At 38.5% G+C, this 14,010-nt stretch overlaps 1 protein-coding gene across 6 annotated transcripts in view; it reads left to right on the top strand.

Moving 5' to 3' along the window:
* The window catches only part of LOC107673130 (zinc transporter ZIP10-like), a 29,957-nt gene extending 16,089 nt beyond the window's left edge, over positions 1-13,868 (top strand). For 4 of the 6 annotated variants that reach the window (XM_016466613.1, XM_016466609.1, XM_016466612.1 and 1 more), the window contains exons 2-10: positions 4,399-5,595; positions 6,690-6,861; positions 7,096-7,271; positions 7,365-7,538; positions 7,775-7,895; positions 8,211-8,534; positions 8,627-8,707; positions 10,016-10,206; positions 11,284-13,868. In XM_016466613.1, the coding sequence (XP_016322099.1) occupies positions 4,420-5,595; positions 6,690-6,861; positions 7,096-7,271; positions 7,365-7,538; positions 7,775-7,895; positions 8,211-8,534; positions 8,627-8,707; positions 10,016-10,206; positions 11,284-11,436 (2,568 nt within the window). In that variant the 5' untranslated portion in view covers positions 4,399-4,419 and the 3' untranslated portion in view covers positions 11,437-13,868. Of the gene's footprint in view, positions 1-2,545; positions 2,744-3,560; positions 3,582-4,398; positions 5,596-6,689; positions 6,862-7,095; positions 7,272-7,364; positions 7,539-7,774; positions 7,896-8,210; positions 8,535-8,626; positions 8,708-10,015; positions 10,207-11,283 lie in introns of those variants that run through there. The other 2 variants (XM_016466610.1, XM_016466614.1) reach the window with 2 other exon arrangements.
* Positions 13,869-14,010: the final 142 nt, after the last annotated feature.

Raw genomic sequence — 14,010 nt, 5'->3', positions numbered from 1 at the left:
TAACTATACATGCTATTCTTGTCATGAGCATCAAGGTGTGGGGGCGCTGCGGTGCAAATTCCACATGTTTAGTACATGTTAACTCAAAGATTCGTAGAAAAAATATAAACGTTGGACTCTGTGGTCGATTCTGTGTTAAGGTAAGGCATGTTATTCGCAATTATGTGTTGTGGCTGGGTTGTTGACTCTCGATGCCTAATTGAACGGAGGAATTATGGTATTCTTCTGTAGCCTGACGACGACTAACTTTACGTTAACCGTTGTTCATGTGAACTCAAAGACAGCCTGATGCTTTGTATATAGACTATTTGTAGGTGGCTGTTTGTTGTTTCACCTATCAATTCGTGTCGATAAAGTGTAATCGGGTAAATCCTGTATAGTGATTTATCCTATATAGTGCTTGCATAAAGCAAGTAGTGCATACACTTGTAGCTGTTATGTATCTTTGTAAGTCATTGTAAGCCCTCTTTTGAGGCAAAAGTGTATTAGCACGGTATTAGTTCGAACACTGCGCTCAACGATTCATTTTTCCAAACCCCTCCTTTGCGTGATGCTAATCTGCGGTGATTGGTCCGATTGGTCTCGTTTTCATTTCATCATGCCTGTAATGCCTGATAATCCTATAAGATCATAGCATGTCACACTGTGCGACATGGATCTAATAAACTTGGCTACGACATGTTTAGACAGTACGATGATGGCACCTATTGACTTGTATGATATGACGCGCATTACTATAGAAGAATAAAACATCATCAGCATGTGCAAGTGGTAAACAAAAAGAGCATGATAAATCACTCTTTAGCTGTTGTAGTTTTTATGTGTGCTGAAAAAAACTGGAAGAGGCGAAAGAGCCACGATCACAGAAAACGCCACGATTATTTCGCGATGCCAATCTTACGTCTAGGACAGCCGAAAATCATGCAGTGTGTCTCAGGCTTTATCATTCATCAAATTGTACTTAAGTTTGTTTTGTCTGCATTTTAGCACATATTTATTAGTAAATACAGTGTTATATTAATAATAATATAGTATTTAAAAGGGATAGTTCACCCAAAAATGAAAATTCTGTCATTAATTAGGCCTACTCACCCTCATGTAGTTCCAAACCCGTAAGACCTTCATTCATCTTTGGAACACAAATGTAATTTTTACAAAGCTACAAGATTAATTTTTGTGCGCATTCTGCGTAAACAATTCTTCTCCCATGTGTTACCGTATTCCGCCATTATGGAGAGTAACACGATGTGTTATCGAAGCATCACATGCATGTGTCGTGAAACTCTTTATAATGGCGACAGATGGGATGAGGAGAATTTTGATGAATTGATGAATTTTTGTTTGCTTTGCACACAAAAAGTATTCTCGTAGCTTTGTAAAATTATGGTTGAACCACTGATGTCACATGGACAATTTTAACAATGTCCTTACTACCATTCTGGGCATGGGAACATTCAGTTGCATTGCTGTCTATGGAGGGTCAGAGAGCTCTCGGATTTCAACAATATCTTAATTTGTGTTCTGAAGATGAACGAAGGTCTTACGGGTTTGGATCGACATGAGGGTGAGTAATTAATGACAGAATTTTCATTTTTGGGTGAACTATCCCTTTAATTGGTTTTGTTTTCTGCTCAGACTTTTATAGCCAAAGGTGGATCGCAGTGTAATAACAACATACAGGGATATTAGAGATGCTAATAAATAAATATGAGTAAATATTCTTTGGTAGAATCATCCATATCTTGGCCTCTTTGGATGGCTTTTAATTAAGGTCATCACAGACATGCAGCAATAAGAAGAATCTCAGCCACAATCCCTGAGGCCCTGAGTACTGATTTCAGCCTCTGTGTGTGAGGACACTATATTAACACGCCTCACTAAATGGCACACTGCTTATCTCATTCATAGCTAAGTGGAACGGGAGCTTATGGAAAAATTAGCTTTCAGTTTATCCTTCCCATTACCATCCAAACACAACACCGTATTTAGAAAGCATGACTCTGTCCAGACAATGGCTCTACAGACAAGAACAGATGATGTCAAGAGTATCATCTGTTGTGATACAGCATGCATTTGTTCTGAATTGCACTAAATTTGCTGCAAGGATTGGTGGTTCAACACTAAACATGCAGATTTGCTAGTACATTTTAAAGACATCATATAAGGGTTAGGGTTAACTCTTACTTACAATAAACTGGAAATTTAGTTTCATGACTTTCTTCCATTCATGACATGACCAGATAACAGAAAATATCCTTAACTCTCCCTGTTATTGATGTATGAGGAAGCTACAGAATGTAATTGCCATATTTTAACTGAAAATTCATTTGTGAACAGCGGAGTGGTGTTTTAGGTGTGAATTAAATGTTCAATTGAAGAGCCCCTCTGCCTTTTATTCACTTGATCACAAGTGTTTTCTAGCAGAAGTAGTTCTAGTCCCCTATATTTGTCTTATGACATCTCTGCAGCACACGACTATGCTGGTTTTAGGATTTTATTTTTACAAAATGTTCAGCCATTTTTGGGATGTAATATAACTAACAAAGAGCATATTGAGCCAGCACAATGAGGAAGGATTATCAGCACTCCTGCCCCATCCTATCTCCTGAAGGGTTCAGAGGTCACTCCTCTCTCATGGTTATAAACACTGTGCTGTCGAGAGGAAGGATCATAATAATACTATGTTTTAACCACCTTCACGCTTCAAGTTCACACACTTTAACGGGCTGGAGCGCAGGTTGTCGTAAGTACTGCTTACAGGATGTTTTGACTTAAAGAACCATTCAATAAATTAGATTATTTTGTATTATATGTATGGCTATTTTTTTGTCTATAGGTTTTAGTTTTCCCCCTAGTTGTGGTTGATTTACACTTGTTCACATGCATTTGGGGGATTTATTTTTTCTTTTTATTCTCGGAACCTAATTGCAAGAAATCATAAGTCATAGCAAATCTGTGAAGGCTAATTGTTTCTGCACATAAAAAAGCTAACTATTTAAATTTTGAATCCACTGTATCCCACCAGTGCTGTGATCTTTATGTACTTTCAACTTTGCATTGACTTTTGTTTGGCGGACGTATTATTCCTTCCAATAGGGAAGTTATGTTTCATAAATGATTATCTGACTGCAATATATTCCTCACGTTTACACTCTGCGGCATATAAATGTCTTTTGTTCTTAGTGTAGGTATACATTTTTTCCTGTAAACACAATTCGCAGTAGATGTCATATTTCCTCAACATGATAAACTCATGAAAGACCGCTGCAAAAGCTGAAGTATGTTGTAGTTTTTGCATATTGTTTTTAATATACCGGATTTCTAGAAAAAGGAATATTGGCTTAATCTTCTATAACCAATTAGCAGAATATAGTATGCAGTTCAAGCTACAGAAAAAAATGGCAGTGCTTTTGGAATAAAAGTTTTGGGAAAACTCACACCCAGATCCATTTCACAAACATTTTTCTTATTTGTGGCTCTTGTATGCAGATCGAAGAAAAGACTCTTTCTCATGCTGAGATCTCTGTTTTGTTTGGTAGCAGATTGATCACACTTCCCCCTCCAGGCTCACAGTAGTTGCTGTAGGTGGACCATTAAAGCTCTTCAGTACTTTTCTAGCTGGGAATCTATCAGCCCCCTGGAAAAAGGGATAGATCTAGATTTTTTTTCTTACAATAACATGGCTCTCAAGATGAAAACCCATTTAGATATTTTTTAAATAATCAAATAAGTGATTAATGTCGGTTAAGTGCAACAAACATCTGCATTCTGTAAAATAGGTTTCGGTTCGGGTCTTTTGTACTTGCTACTTTAAATACTTTACTTTACTCAAGATGCCTTAGGAGTTACCAAAGATGAGCATGACTGAAAGTGTTTTTTTTTTCTTCCTACTTACATTTGAGTATAAAAATCAAACCCCAACAATAAAACGAACTAGATAGGTTAGATGATTACCGTAAAAGTCTATAACTGTCGCCAGTAGTTCATACTGCTGTTGAAACATTACAATGAGACCAGTTTTCCTGTCTGTTAATGTGATGTTCGTCATTAAGCGTTACTGATTTTTGTAGAACAATTTGGTAACACTTTAGTATAGGGACCAATTCTCATTATTACCTAGTTACTTAGTAGCATGCCTATTATTAACATATTGGCTGTTTATTAGTACTTATAAAGCACATATTCTGCATGACCATATACTACATCCCTAATCCTACCCAATACCTAAACTTAACAACTACCTTACTAACTATTAATAAGCAGCAAATTAGGAGTTTAATGAGGCAGAAGTCGTAGTTAATGGTTTGTTTATAGTGAGAATTGGACCTTAAAATAAAGTGTGACCAACAATTTAGATGTATTTCTGGTGTATTGAGTTGGATTTCTGTTTCTTCACAGAGGTTTCTAAGCGAGGAGATAATGAGAGTTCACACACATACCAGATTCTGCTTTCTCTGCATGCTGACCCTGCTGTATCATCAGTGCAGTCACTGCCATGAAGGAGGGTCCCACCATCACCACGGGCACAACCGCAGTGACCACGACCACGTTCACAGTGACCTGCAGATTTCAGAATTGTCCTGCGATGGTTTATCAGACCAGTTTGTGCACAGCAGCCATGGTGAACCTGCAGAGAACGAGCAACATTACTACATCCAGCAGTTGTTCTGTCGATATGGCCACATGGGTCGTCTGGATTTTAAAGGCTTCCAGAGTCTGCTGTTGAGTTTAGGGCTGGGCAAAGTGCGCGTTGTTGGGCTGGAGCATGAAGAACTGGGCCACGATCATGTGGCACACTTAGATGTTCTCGAAGTTCAGGAAGGTCAGCACTCACATTCAGCCGACCATCCGCATCTTCATCAGAAGCCCCACATCTCACACAAGACCCATCAACATTCCCACCATGAGAATGAACAACACGGCCCTGCCGAGGAGCTACCGTGCAGCAAAACACTTGGCACCGGAGCCGAGAGCACCACTCACAGTGGATCTGAGGGACATGATCATGGGGGACATGATCATGATCACCATGACCATGATCATGATCATGATCACCATGACCATGATCATGAACATGATCACCATGACCATGAACATGAGAAAGACAGTGATCACAAACATATCCACAGGCATGTTACGGACAGTCCTCATACTCAAGATGACCATGACCAACTTGAGCAAAAGAGTAGTGAACATGCACAAGAAAATAATGATCTCAGTGACCAAAACCACCATCATCACGACCACCATCACCACAAGCATCCCCACCCTCATCTCCATGGTTCTGACAGCGTGGAGCACAACACAGCAACCCCTCATCTCACACCCAGAATACAGCCTTCTGCCCCAGCTGAGCTACCCACCACACAACCCAGAAGAAACAGCAGACCACCTAAAGCTAGAGCTCATCGAGGCCGCAACAAGACTAGCATCAGTGTTACTCAGGCTGGCGAGCTGGAGACAAGAAGAGATGACCATGTCCATAGCAGCCAGGATCACAGCCCTATTCAGCCGCAGAGGGGCAGGAGAGAGGTTCCAGGAGAAGATCTGTCTGTGAAATCACATGCACATGGTGTTCTTCACCAACAAGAGGAGGTACATCTTAGTGTCTGTCCTATGTGGTTGTTTATGAATGGCTTTGACCTTCAGATGTGCCTCAAGAATCATTTGAAATGGTTTCACTTAGTTGGTCTAATCAGGGATTAGTCCACGTTGTAGAAATTCTTTGTGGTATCAAAGCACTTCCTTTGTAACAAATAAAATAGTTACTGCCAAACTTCAGATGACCTGCTTTAAGCAGGGTAGCCATGTTATAATGCATAATTCATAGTTGTTATAGTTCATAGTTTTGTGGAATCAGTAGTGGAGTACAGTAATAAACGAATTTAACGTTTAATGTTAAAATAACATTAATGCCCATGCACCTTCTCTGCTGCTGTAGCATTTTTTTATCACAGTTTTTTTTGTCCTTTTTAAATACTATATGATATATTTTGTTATTTTTTCTTGTTTGTACACTTTAATTATCAGTAGCTTAAACTGAAATTTTTGTATATTGAAGTGTAATGTTTTGATGTGCATAATTTCTGCATGTGTAATTTTTGATATGTATCTTTTGGTAATTATTTTTCATTCTTATTTGCAGATCAATACATTTAATGTCTTCATCCATCTTCCTTATTGTAGGATGAAGTATATTTAAATAAAAATGTATTTAAGCATTGTTCATCGATCAGTACCTTTTAATTACATTCTTTTAATACTTAAGTACATTAAAAATCAAATAATTTTTTACTTTCACTCAAGTAAAATTGAAAATGAGTACTTAAATGTTTAATATTTAATTAAGGCATCTGTACATTTACTCAAATAGTTGATTTGTGTACTTCATCCACCACTAGGAATTGAAGGTTATTTGGTTAATTAGCATAATTAGTTCAAGTCTGCTTTATTGTCAATTCTTCCACATGTACAGCACATACACACAGAGAATTAGGAATTGACACTAAACTAACCACCATGCTGATTAGACTTTCAGACAGCCATTAACTAGTGGATTTCACACATTCCTGGTACTAATATTAGATATATTTTATATGTGATTTATATTTCGTGTATGTGTTGAAAAATGAATAAAGGAGAATCGAGCAATGAATCTAAGTAAAACTCTTTGTCTATCTCTCCCTCAGTGTCTGAATTTAACGGAGCTGCTACAACAATACGGACTGAGCTCGGGTTCTCTCATATCTCCAGTGCAGTTCACCTATTTATGTCCAGCACTGCTCTATCAGATAGACAGACGCTTCTGCATCCTTCATTATCACCACGTTGAGGCTGAAGTACAAGATGAAACATCTTCAGGTACAAGAGGTCCTGTACTAGTATAATTCTGTTTTTACAGAGTATATTCACTCGTCTACAATTCTCATTATCTGTGTAGTTTGCTAGCTTATAAAGAGGGTAAACGGACATAGTAAATGGTTGAGAATAATTGCTAAGCCATATTAAAAGTTTAATGTTGATAGAGTTACCTTAGTTGAAACTTGAGTCCAGTGACAAGAGTCCCGGTCTAATCCACTGATTGTGTTTCTGCAGTGTGGGTCTGGATGTGGGGCTTTGTGTCGATCACCATCATCAGCCTGCTGTCTCTGCTGGGTGTTGTTCTGGTGCCCATCCTTAACCAGTCCTGCTTCAAGTTTCTCTTGACCTTCCTGGTGGCACTGGCAGTGGGAACCCTCAGTGGTGATGCCTTACTGCATCTACTCCCTCATGTGAGTTTACTCTTTGGGGCAAACTAAGATTTAACCGTTGCAAAGGTACAAACTACACAGCCCAAGGAATCAAACCTTTCTTATGCCTTACAGTCTCAAGTTGGCCATGATCACAGCCATGGAGGACACTCAGAGGAAGAACCTGCAGAGTTTTTTCTTACCAAGTTTGATGGAGTTTGGAAAGGACTGACTGCACTAGCAGGAATCTACCTCCTCTTCATCATTGAACATTGCATTGGCATGTTCAAACACTACAGGGACCAAAGGGTGAGAGGCACCACAAAGTTTAAACACAGGAAAGAGGTGTTAGAAATCTTGCAAAATGGCAAGTAAGCTGCTTTTTACTTCACACATGCTTGTTCACGACTGACAGAGCTGAGAGCTATGGAAGACTAAAATATAATCCATAATTGCTGCAGAGAGTGGGGCTTTTAGTACACAGCAAAACAACCTTGGATTTTATTCTCAGAACCTAGTGCTTATAAAGGTGCTTGCTTCCACAGGGAAGCCTCTGCCAAGGGAAGAAGAAAGGAGAGCAGGCAAAGATTGGGAGGAAGTTGTCAGACCACAAACTCAACAGGCATTCAGATGCCGAGTGGCTCCATCTGAAGCCTCTAACAGAGGGTGGGTCTTCATCATTTCGTCATCAAATCCCTGCACACTTTATTTGGCTTTTAAGTAAAGTTGTGAGTGTTGATATCCTGGAGATGTTTCCGAGTCTCTTCCAATGTACTGAACTTTTGTAAGGATGTTATAAGAACAAACTTCAGATGTAACTCAGCGTTGTAGTTAAGATCAGCTCATTTGAGTCCGAGTCCAAGGGATAGTTTAGTCAGACAAGACCGAGAGCAATGTGGTTGAGTCAGAGTTTTGAGTCTGAACAATTCAGCCAGTGTACTATGACACTGGAGTAACTCCTTCCATTCATTTTTCATGCAGGAGAAGGTACAACGTGTGAAGCCGGACACAATGACACTCAGATGACGGAGTTGCAGCCTTTGGATTCACCCAGCAAAATGCCACTCTCCATCTCTGATTCAGATCACCCCTACAAGGAGCCAGTAAAAACAGAAGAGGACAGTAGGCCAAAGGCAAAATCAAAAAAGCATGGACATGGGAACGGACACGGACATGGCCATGGTCACTCCCACCACGGGCACTGTCACTCTGACCAGGAAATGAAGGATGCGGGCATCGCCAGCATAGCATGGATGGTGATCATGGGAGATGGCATGCATAACTTTAGTGATGGACTTGCTATAGGTCAGTTTCTGTACATTGAAAACATTAGCAGATTTGTTTGTCTTCAATTAAAAGGGTTTCTGTATCTGAGGAACTGTGTTTATCACCTACAGGTGCTGCTTTCAGTGCTAATATTACAGGTGGCATTAGTACTTCAGTGGCTGTGTTCTGTCACGAACTGCCCCATGAACTAGGTAAGTGGCTTAACCAGTTGCAGTATGCCGAGAGACAAAATGTTGAAATAGCAGGTCCATTTTCTTACATTTGACAGATGTGTGTGCAGTAAAAGTTAAAAAGTAAAAGCCTGTCCACACCAAGAACTAAAACTATATTAGTGTTCACAACATCAACGAACAATAATATTCTGTTCGTCATGTCTGTCGCTTTAAATGCTTGAGCTCTATAAAGTGGATTCTGATTGGCTGTCAATGTTTTTATTATTCATCAGCTGGAAAAAACATTCTGAAAATGATTTTAACAATATTGTTCCTCTGTGTCGTTTTCGTTATCACTGTGGTGTGGATTCCCCTGTTCTCATAGAATTAGAATAATTATTAAAACTTTATCCTTGTTAACATCGTCCTTGGTGTGAACGGGCCTTAACCCAGAAAAAAGGTGGGAAAAAAGAACATGTCAGTGAGAAAGGTTAGACTTAGCTTTAGGGTGATGTGGTGGTCCTGTTTTGAGTCTGCAGGTTTTATCGCCAGTGAGGTCTCCTTTATCCATTATCAATTTACATCAACTCTGGAACATCAAGGCGAAGAGCTCCAGGTGTTTTTCAGTGCTCTCCTTTTCATGTTTAAATGAATAAAAAACAAACAGTGAACGAATACAACACAGCCGCACATACAACTTTTAAAACACAGGAAAGCTTTTATGAAGTTTTGAGTTTGCTGTCTAGAGGGCCACTAGTTTTTAAATTCCCCTTTTGGTTTAAACAAAAGAACCAGGCATTACAATACCACAGAAGAAGTAACATAAACAGAGTATGCCTTTGATGTAACAATGATCTTTTTGCATTTGATGTTGTTTACCTTTACTGTCTGCCATCCAGTGGAGGTGATGGGACTTGATTCCTCAAACACTAATAACGTTTGAATGGAGCAGCTCTTTTTATTTTGTCTGAGAATCTATCTCCCCATGTTGTGGCTGGAGAAAGACAGCTATAATAAAGAGTTTTTTACTACCCTGCAGTGCCGTTAATTGCCTTTGATGACTGATTTAATTGGGCCAGGTGACACAGAGCAAAGGTCCAGAGTGCAGTTTATAGAGAACCAATGGTCGTGAAGGAACCTCACATATATATACAGTAATTAGGAACAAAGGAGCAGCAGCATAGAATTGCTGAAACAGCAAAAATTCTCAGACCGAGGGACGGATTGCGAAGGACAGCCCGATCTCACTGCAGTTATTGTCAGGTTTAGCATGGGCTAAACTAACTATACCCACACTGCTGTATTATTTATTGTACATTAATAGTACACATTTGTGTTTGCCTCCAGGTGACTTTGCCGTTTTATTGAAGGCTGGGATGTCAGTGAAGCAAGCCATTGTGTACAACGTCCTCTCTGCTCTGATGGCTTATGCTGGCATGGTGATCGGCACGGCTGTGGGACAGTACACGCACAACGTCACCAGCTGGATCTTTGCCGTTACTGCTGGCATGTTTCTCTATGTGGCATTAGTGGATATGGTAAGAGAACCAAAATGCGGATTTATTTGCTTGCTAGTTGGGCTGCATAAATATGTTATAATTATTGATTGCTTGAAATGATTTATTACATGCCATCTTGGGGGCCTTGCATTCCACCGCACTGCTTGTCCATTGTTTTTCTATGTTAACATGCTCTAGATGGATGTTTGAGCATTATGCTCACGTCTCGTGTCTTTTGTAGTGTCTCATGCATGTCATTGTTTGTTAAAAGAAGTTGAACTTGTAAAAAAAGAAAAAAAGCATCTCTAGACCTTGCCAATTTTATTTTATTTTTTTAAATCTACAGCCCCACATTTTGAGTTTTCCAATGCAAACATTTGTGTGAATGGCCTAAGCTGACAACTGTTTGTGAATTCATTTAGTGCTGTTTTAAACATCAGTAAACATAGTCACATTGGGCCTCTAAACAGCATAAAAAGCACAATTATTCAAGTTTCAAATAAATTATACACTATTATTGACAAAATTAGAGGGCTTCCATTCAGTCACTGCATGTTCACAATGTTTGGTCCCTGCAGTTCAGCACAAGCTCACTGAGTTCTGCACTTCTGTGAACAATTAAATGATTATAATCAACAGAGCTGTCTACACTGCCCAATAAATTTCTTATTTACACTATTGACGCCTTGCTGATTATAATAGAAGCATTTTTTGTCCCAACACATTTTATTTTTGTCCCAAAACTGCAGCATGCAATATATATTGGGTGTTATACCTACATACTGTATGTCTAAATTGCAAACAAGTGGTGCAACATCCAAATCCAGTATGATTCCAGAAGATGCACAAAGGTTTTTGCAATACATATTTTAATGTGCCATTTACGAACGTGTGAAAAATTGAAACAAATCTGTAAATTGAATGCTGCAATCGACACCGTTCATAAATAGTTAATTGTTAGATCTTTTTTATTTAGATTTTGCAGCCCTTTCTCTAGATTATTGGTAATGCTTAATCTATATGCATAATTTATTGTATATGCAGCAAACCTTGATTTTTGTGTTTGTCGTGAGCTATCAATGTTAGAATGTTATTTCTCCTCTTCTTGTTCTTCAGTTGCCAGAGATGTTTCATGGTGACAGTGAGGAGCACAAGCGCTGTGAGATGGGTCACTTTGTCCTGCAGAACTTGGGCATGCTCACAGGGTTTGGCATCATGTTGCTGATCGCCATCTTCGAGGATCACATTGTGATTGACTTTGGCTTCTAGCCGGAGCCTGAGGTCAGGGGTGGCGTCATTCATCAGCTACATTCACACACGTGCTTTGCCTTAAAGTGGCTTAGTTTTGTGATGGTACAGTCTTGCAGGCATGTCTCAAAAGACAGCATCAGTAGCTTACAGTGGACATGGACATGCAAACAAATGTGTTTACATTTCTTCATCTCTCATCTCTTCCTCTCTAGGCCACTCAAAACAGTTGCTTGTCATCTTCAAGGTCTTTTGTAGTTGTAGCTTCTAGACTGTTCTCTCTTGTCCTTATTCAGTTCTTTTTTTTTTGAGTATGTGTGTCCAATCAGACATATCCACAGCACATGAGTAGCACTCCCCAGTATTTGGGTTATCCCTTTAATATGGTAGTATTTTATTTTTTTTTTTTGTAGGACTGTGTCCTAGAGAGAAGCAGCTATTCATTATTCACTCATTCAGTGTCATGTTTAGCTCTTTCATTCATCTGTATTGTATCTCATAGTCCATTCATTCGTAACTGGCGTGTTGTGCTGTGTATGTCTAGTGTGTCACACCATCTCAGTGTCAGGCACCGAACTGTGCTAATATGGAGCAACAGAGTCCAACTGGTATCAACTCTGCAGTTTTTTTTTTTGTTTTTTTTATTGAGAAGTACTGGTCAGTACTGTGTGCCAGGATCATGAAAAACAACACACTTGAGCTCTTTTCTTTACTGGATTGTGCTTTGCTGTCAACATTGACTACTTGTTTGTTTCTTACAATATATTTACTGTTCATAGCGATGGGAGCGTCCTCAGTCTTAGAATTTCATTCGCTTGTCTTTTTTATTATTATTTTGTATTTTTATTGGCTAAGATTGTACTAGTGATTTGGCCAACTCTGAGTATTGAAGAAATAGGTATGCAACTGTTGAATAACCTCTGACACGGTGCTGCCAAAAGAGCGATCGCATTCATGAGGTCAGCTGAATAGTGACTGAACAAGTCCAGTATTAAAGCTAATGCTAAAACACTGATTTTAAATGAAGAATATCTGTCCATCAAGGAATACATCAATTGTCTTTGGGAAGTCTATTTGTTCATTGATAAAATAGTAATTATCATGATCTAGTCTACTTTCTGAGTTGATACTTTCATATCCAAGTGGAGTTGTAAATAATGATCTTGTTACAGTTGAAGAAGTTCATGAAATAATTATCTTCCCCAAAAGAGATTTGCTACTGAAGACTTGTTTTTTGTTGAAGAAGTTGGCATTTTGAAACACATTTGTTACTTTATTTTAATTATATGACATGTTTGGTATTACTGGATAATTTGTGCAAAATTCAGAATGTTATTTTGTGAGACATCAGCACCTTTTATACACTGACCATCTAAAAACTTGCTCTCTGGGAGAACCATTCCTTTTTTTAACCTAAACATAGAGTTAGCCATTATGAAATGTTCTTTTTTGACAATCTTAAATGCTCTCGTTTGTTGACACCCTCCTATTATTAAAATGAATGCACACATTGGCCTTATGTGCACTTGTATGAAACTACAATCAAATCTATAGAACGTCTGTTCATCTGTCCCCCATTGATGTGATTCTTGTTAATGAGTGTGCAACATTTTGATTGTGCCAAATATGGGCTGTGTTTCTAAAATTGTGCACAAACGCTGCCTGTGCCCGCAGTCGCCTCTACACATTCCACTGGCTGTGTTCGCTGCTTGAATCTTCTACCGTCAAGAGTTGGTGGGGCATGTTATGTGATTCATGCTTATCCTGGCACCATGTGACATCCATTTATTTGTTCTCGTGGGTGTGTATCGTTATTAATTGCATTCATCAAATATACTTGATTGGATGGAAACATGCATGAGACAAGTGAAAGTGTCTAGTTTTCATTTCTGTTATAAAATGGAGAGATGAGAACACTTCCAGTTGATTTCCTCTTTCCCTGAAGAACTTAATTTTCACAGCTTGAATGTAAAGCCAATGAGTTTTAGGGGTCATGTGAGCAAACCTAATCAGAGTCTTAAGAGATTAGGTCTAAATCCTGTGTATGTCTTTGAAATGAAGTTGTCCATTTTGTTAAACCGAAACCGAGCTCTAGAGCTCAAATGAAACACCTCAGTTAAGTGGTGCAAAGAAATAAACTTGATAATAAATAAAAACGACGCACACTGATTTTCTTAATGCTTTACAGTGTATTCCAAAAAAGGACCATCCAGATATTTACTTACATTTGAGTATTGTCAGTTGTTTGGGAAGACATTTATTTTTAAATCCTCTGTTTACACAGCTTGGATGTTAAAGCGTTTTCAATACATTTGCCATTCTTGCTGATTGTCTGTGCATTTCTTTGGCAGAAGTGGAAAATAAAGTTTGCAAAGCCTACTTTGAGTGTTTCAGCTTATTAAAAATCTCTCTGAAAACTGTTCTACTCATATATATATATATATATATATTATTTAAAATGTATAATTTATTAACTATTAAAAATCTATTCATTATATATTTTTATTATTATTTCTATTAATATTTTTGTAATTTTCGAATACAGGAAGACTTATTCATTTATTAAAAAGTATAATTTGTCTCTAGACAGACGGT

This window comes from Sinocyclocheilus anshuiensis, unplaced genomic scaffold (genome assembly GCF_001515605.1).
Source record: "Sinocyclocheilus anshuiensis isolate Anshui unplaced genomic scaffold, SAMN03320099.WGS_v1.1 scaffold496, whole genome shotgun sequence".
Classification (NCBI taxonomy): domain Eukaryota; kingdom Metazoa; phylum Chordata; class Actinopteri; order Cypriniformes; family Cyprinidae; genus Sinocyclocheilus; species Sinocyclocheilus anshuiensis.
Note: the sequence above shows the minus strand (reverse complement) of the source record. Positions and strands in the feature narration are given on the sequence as shown.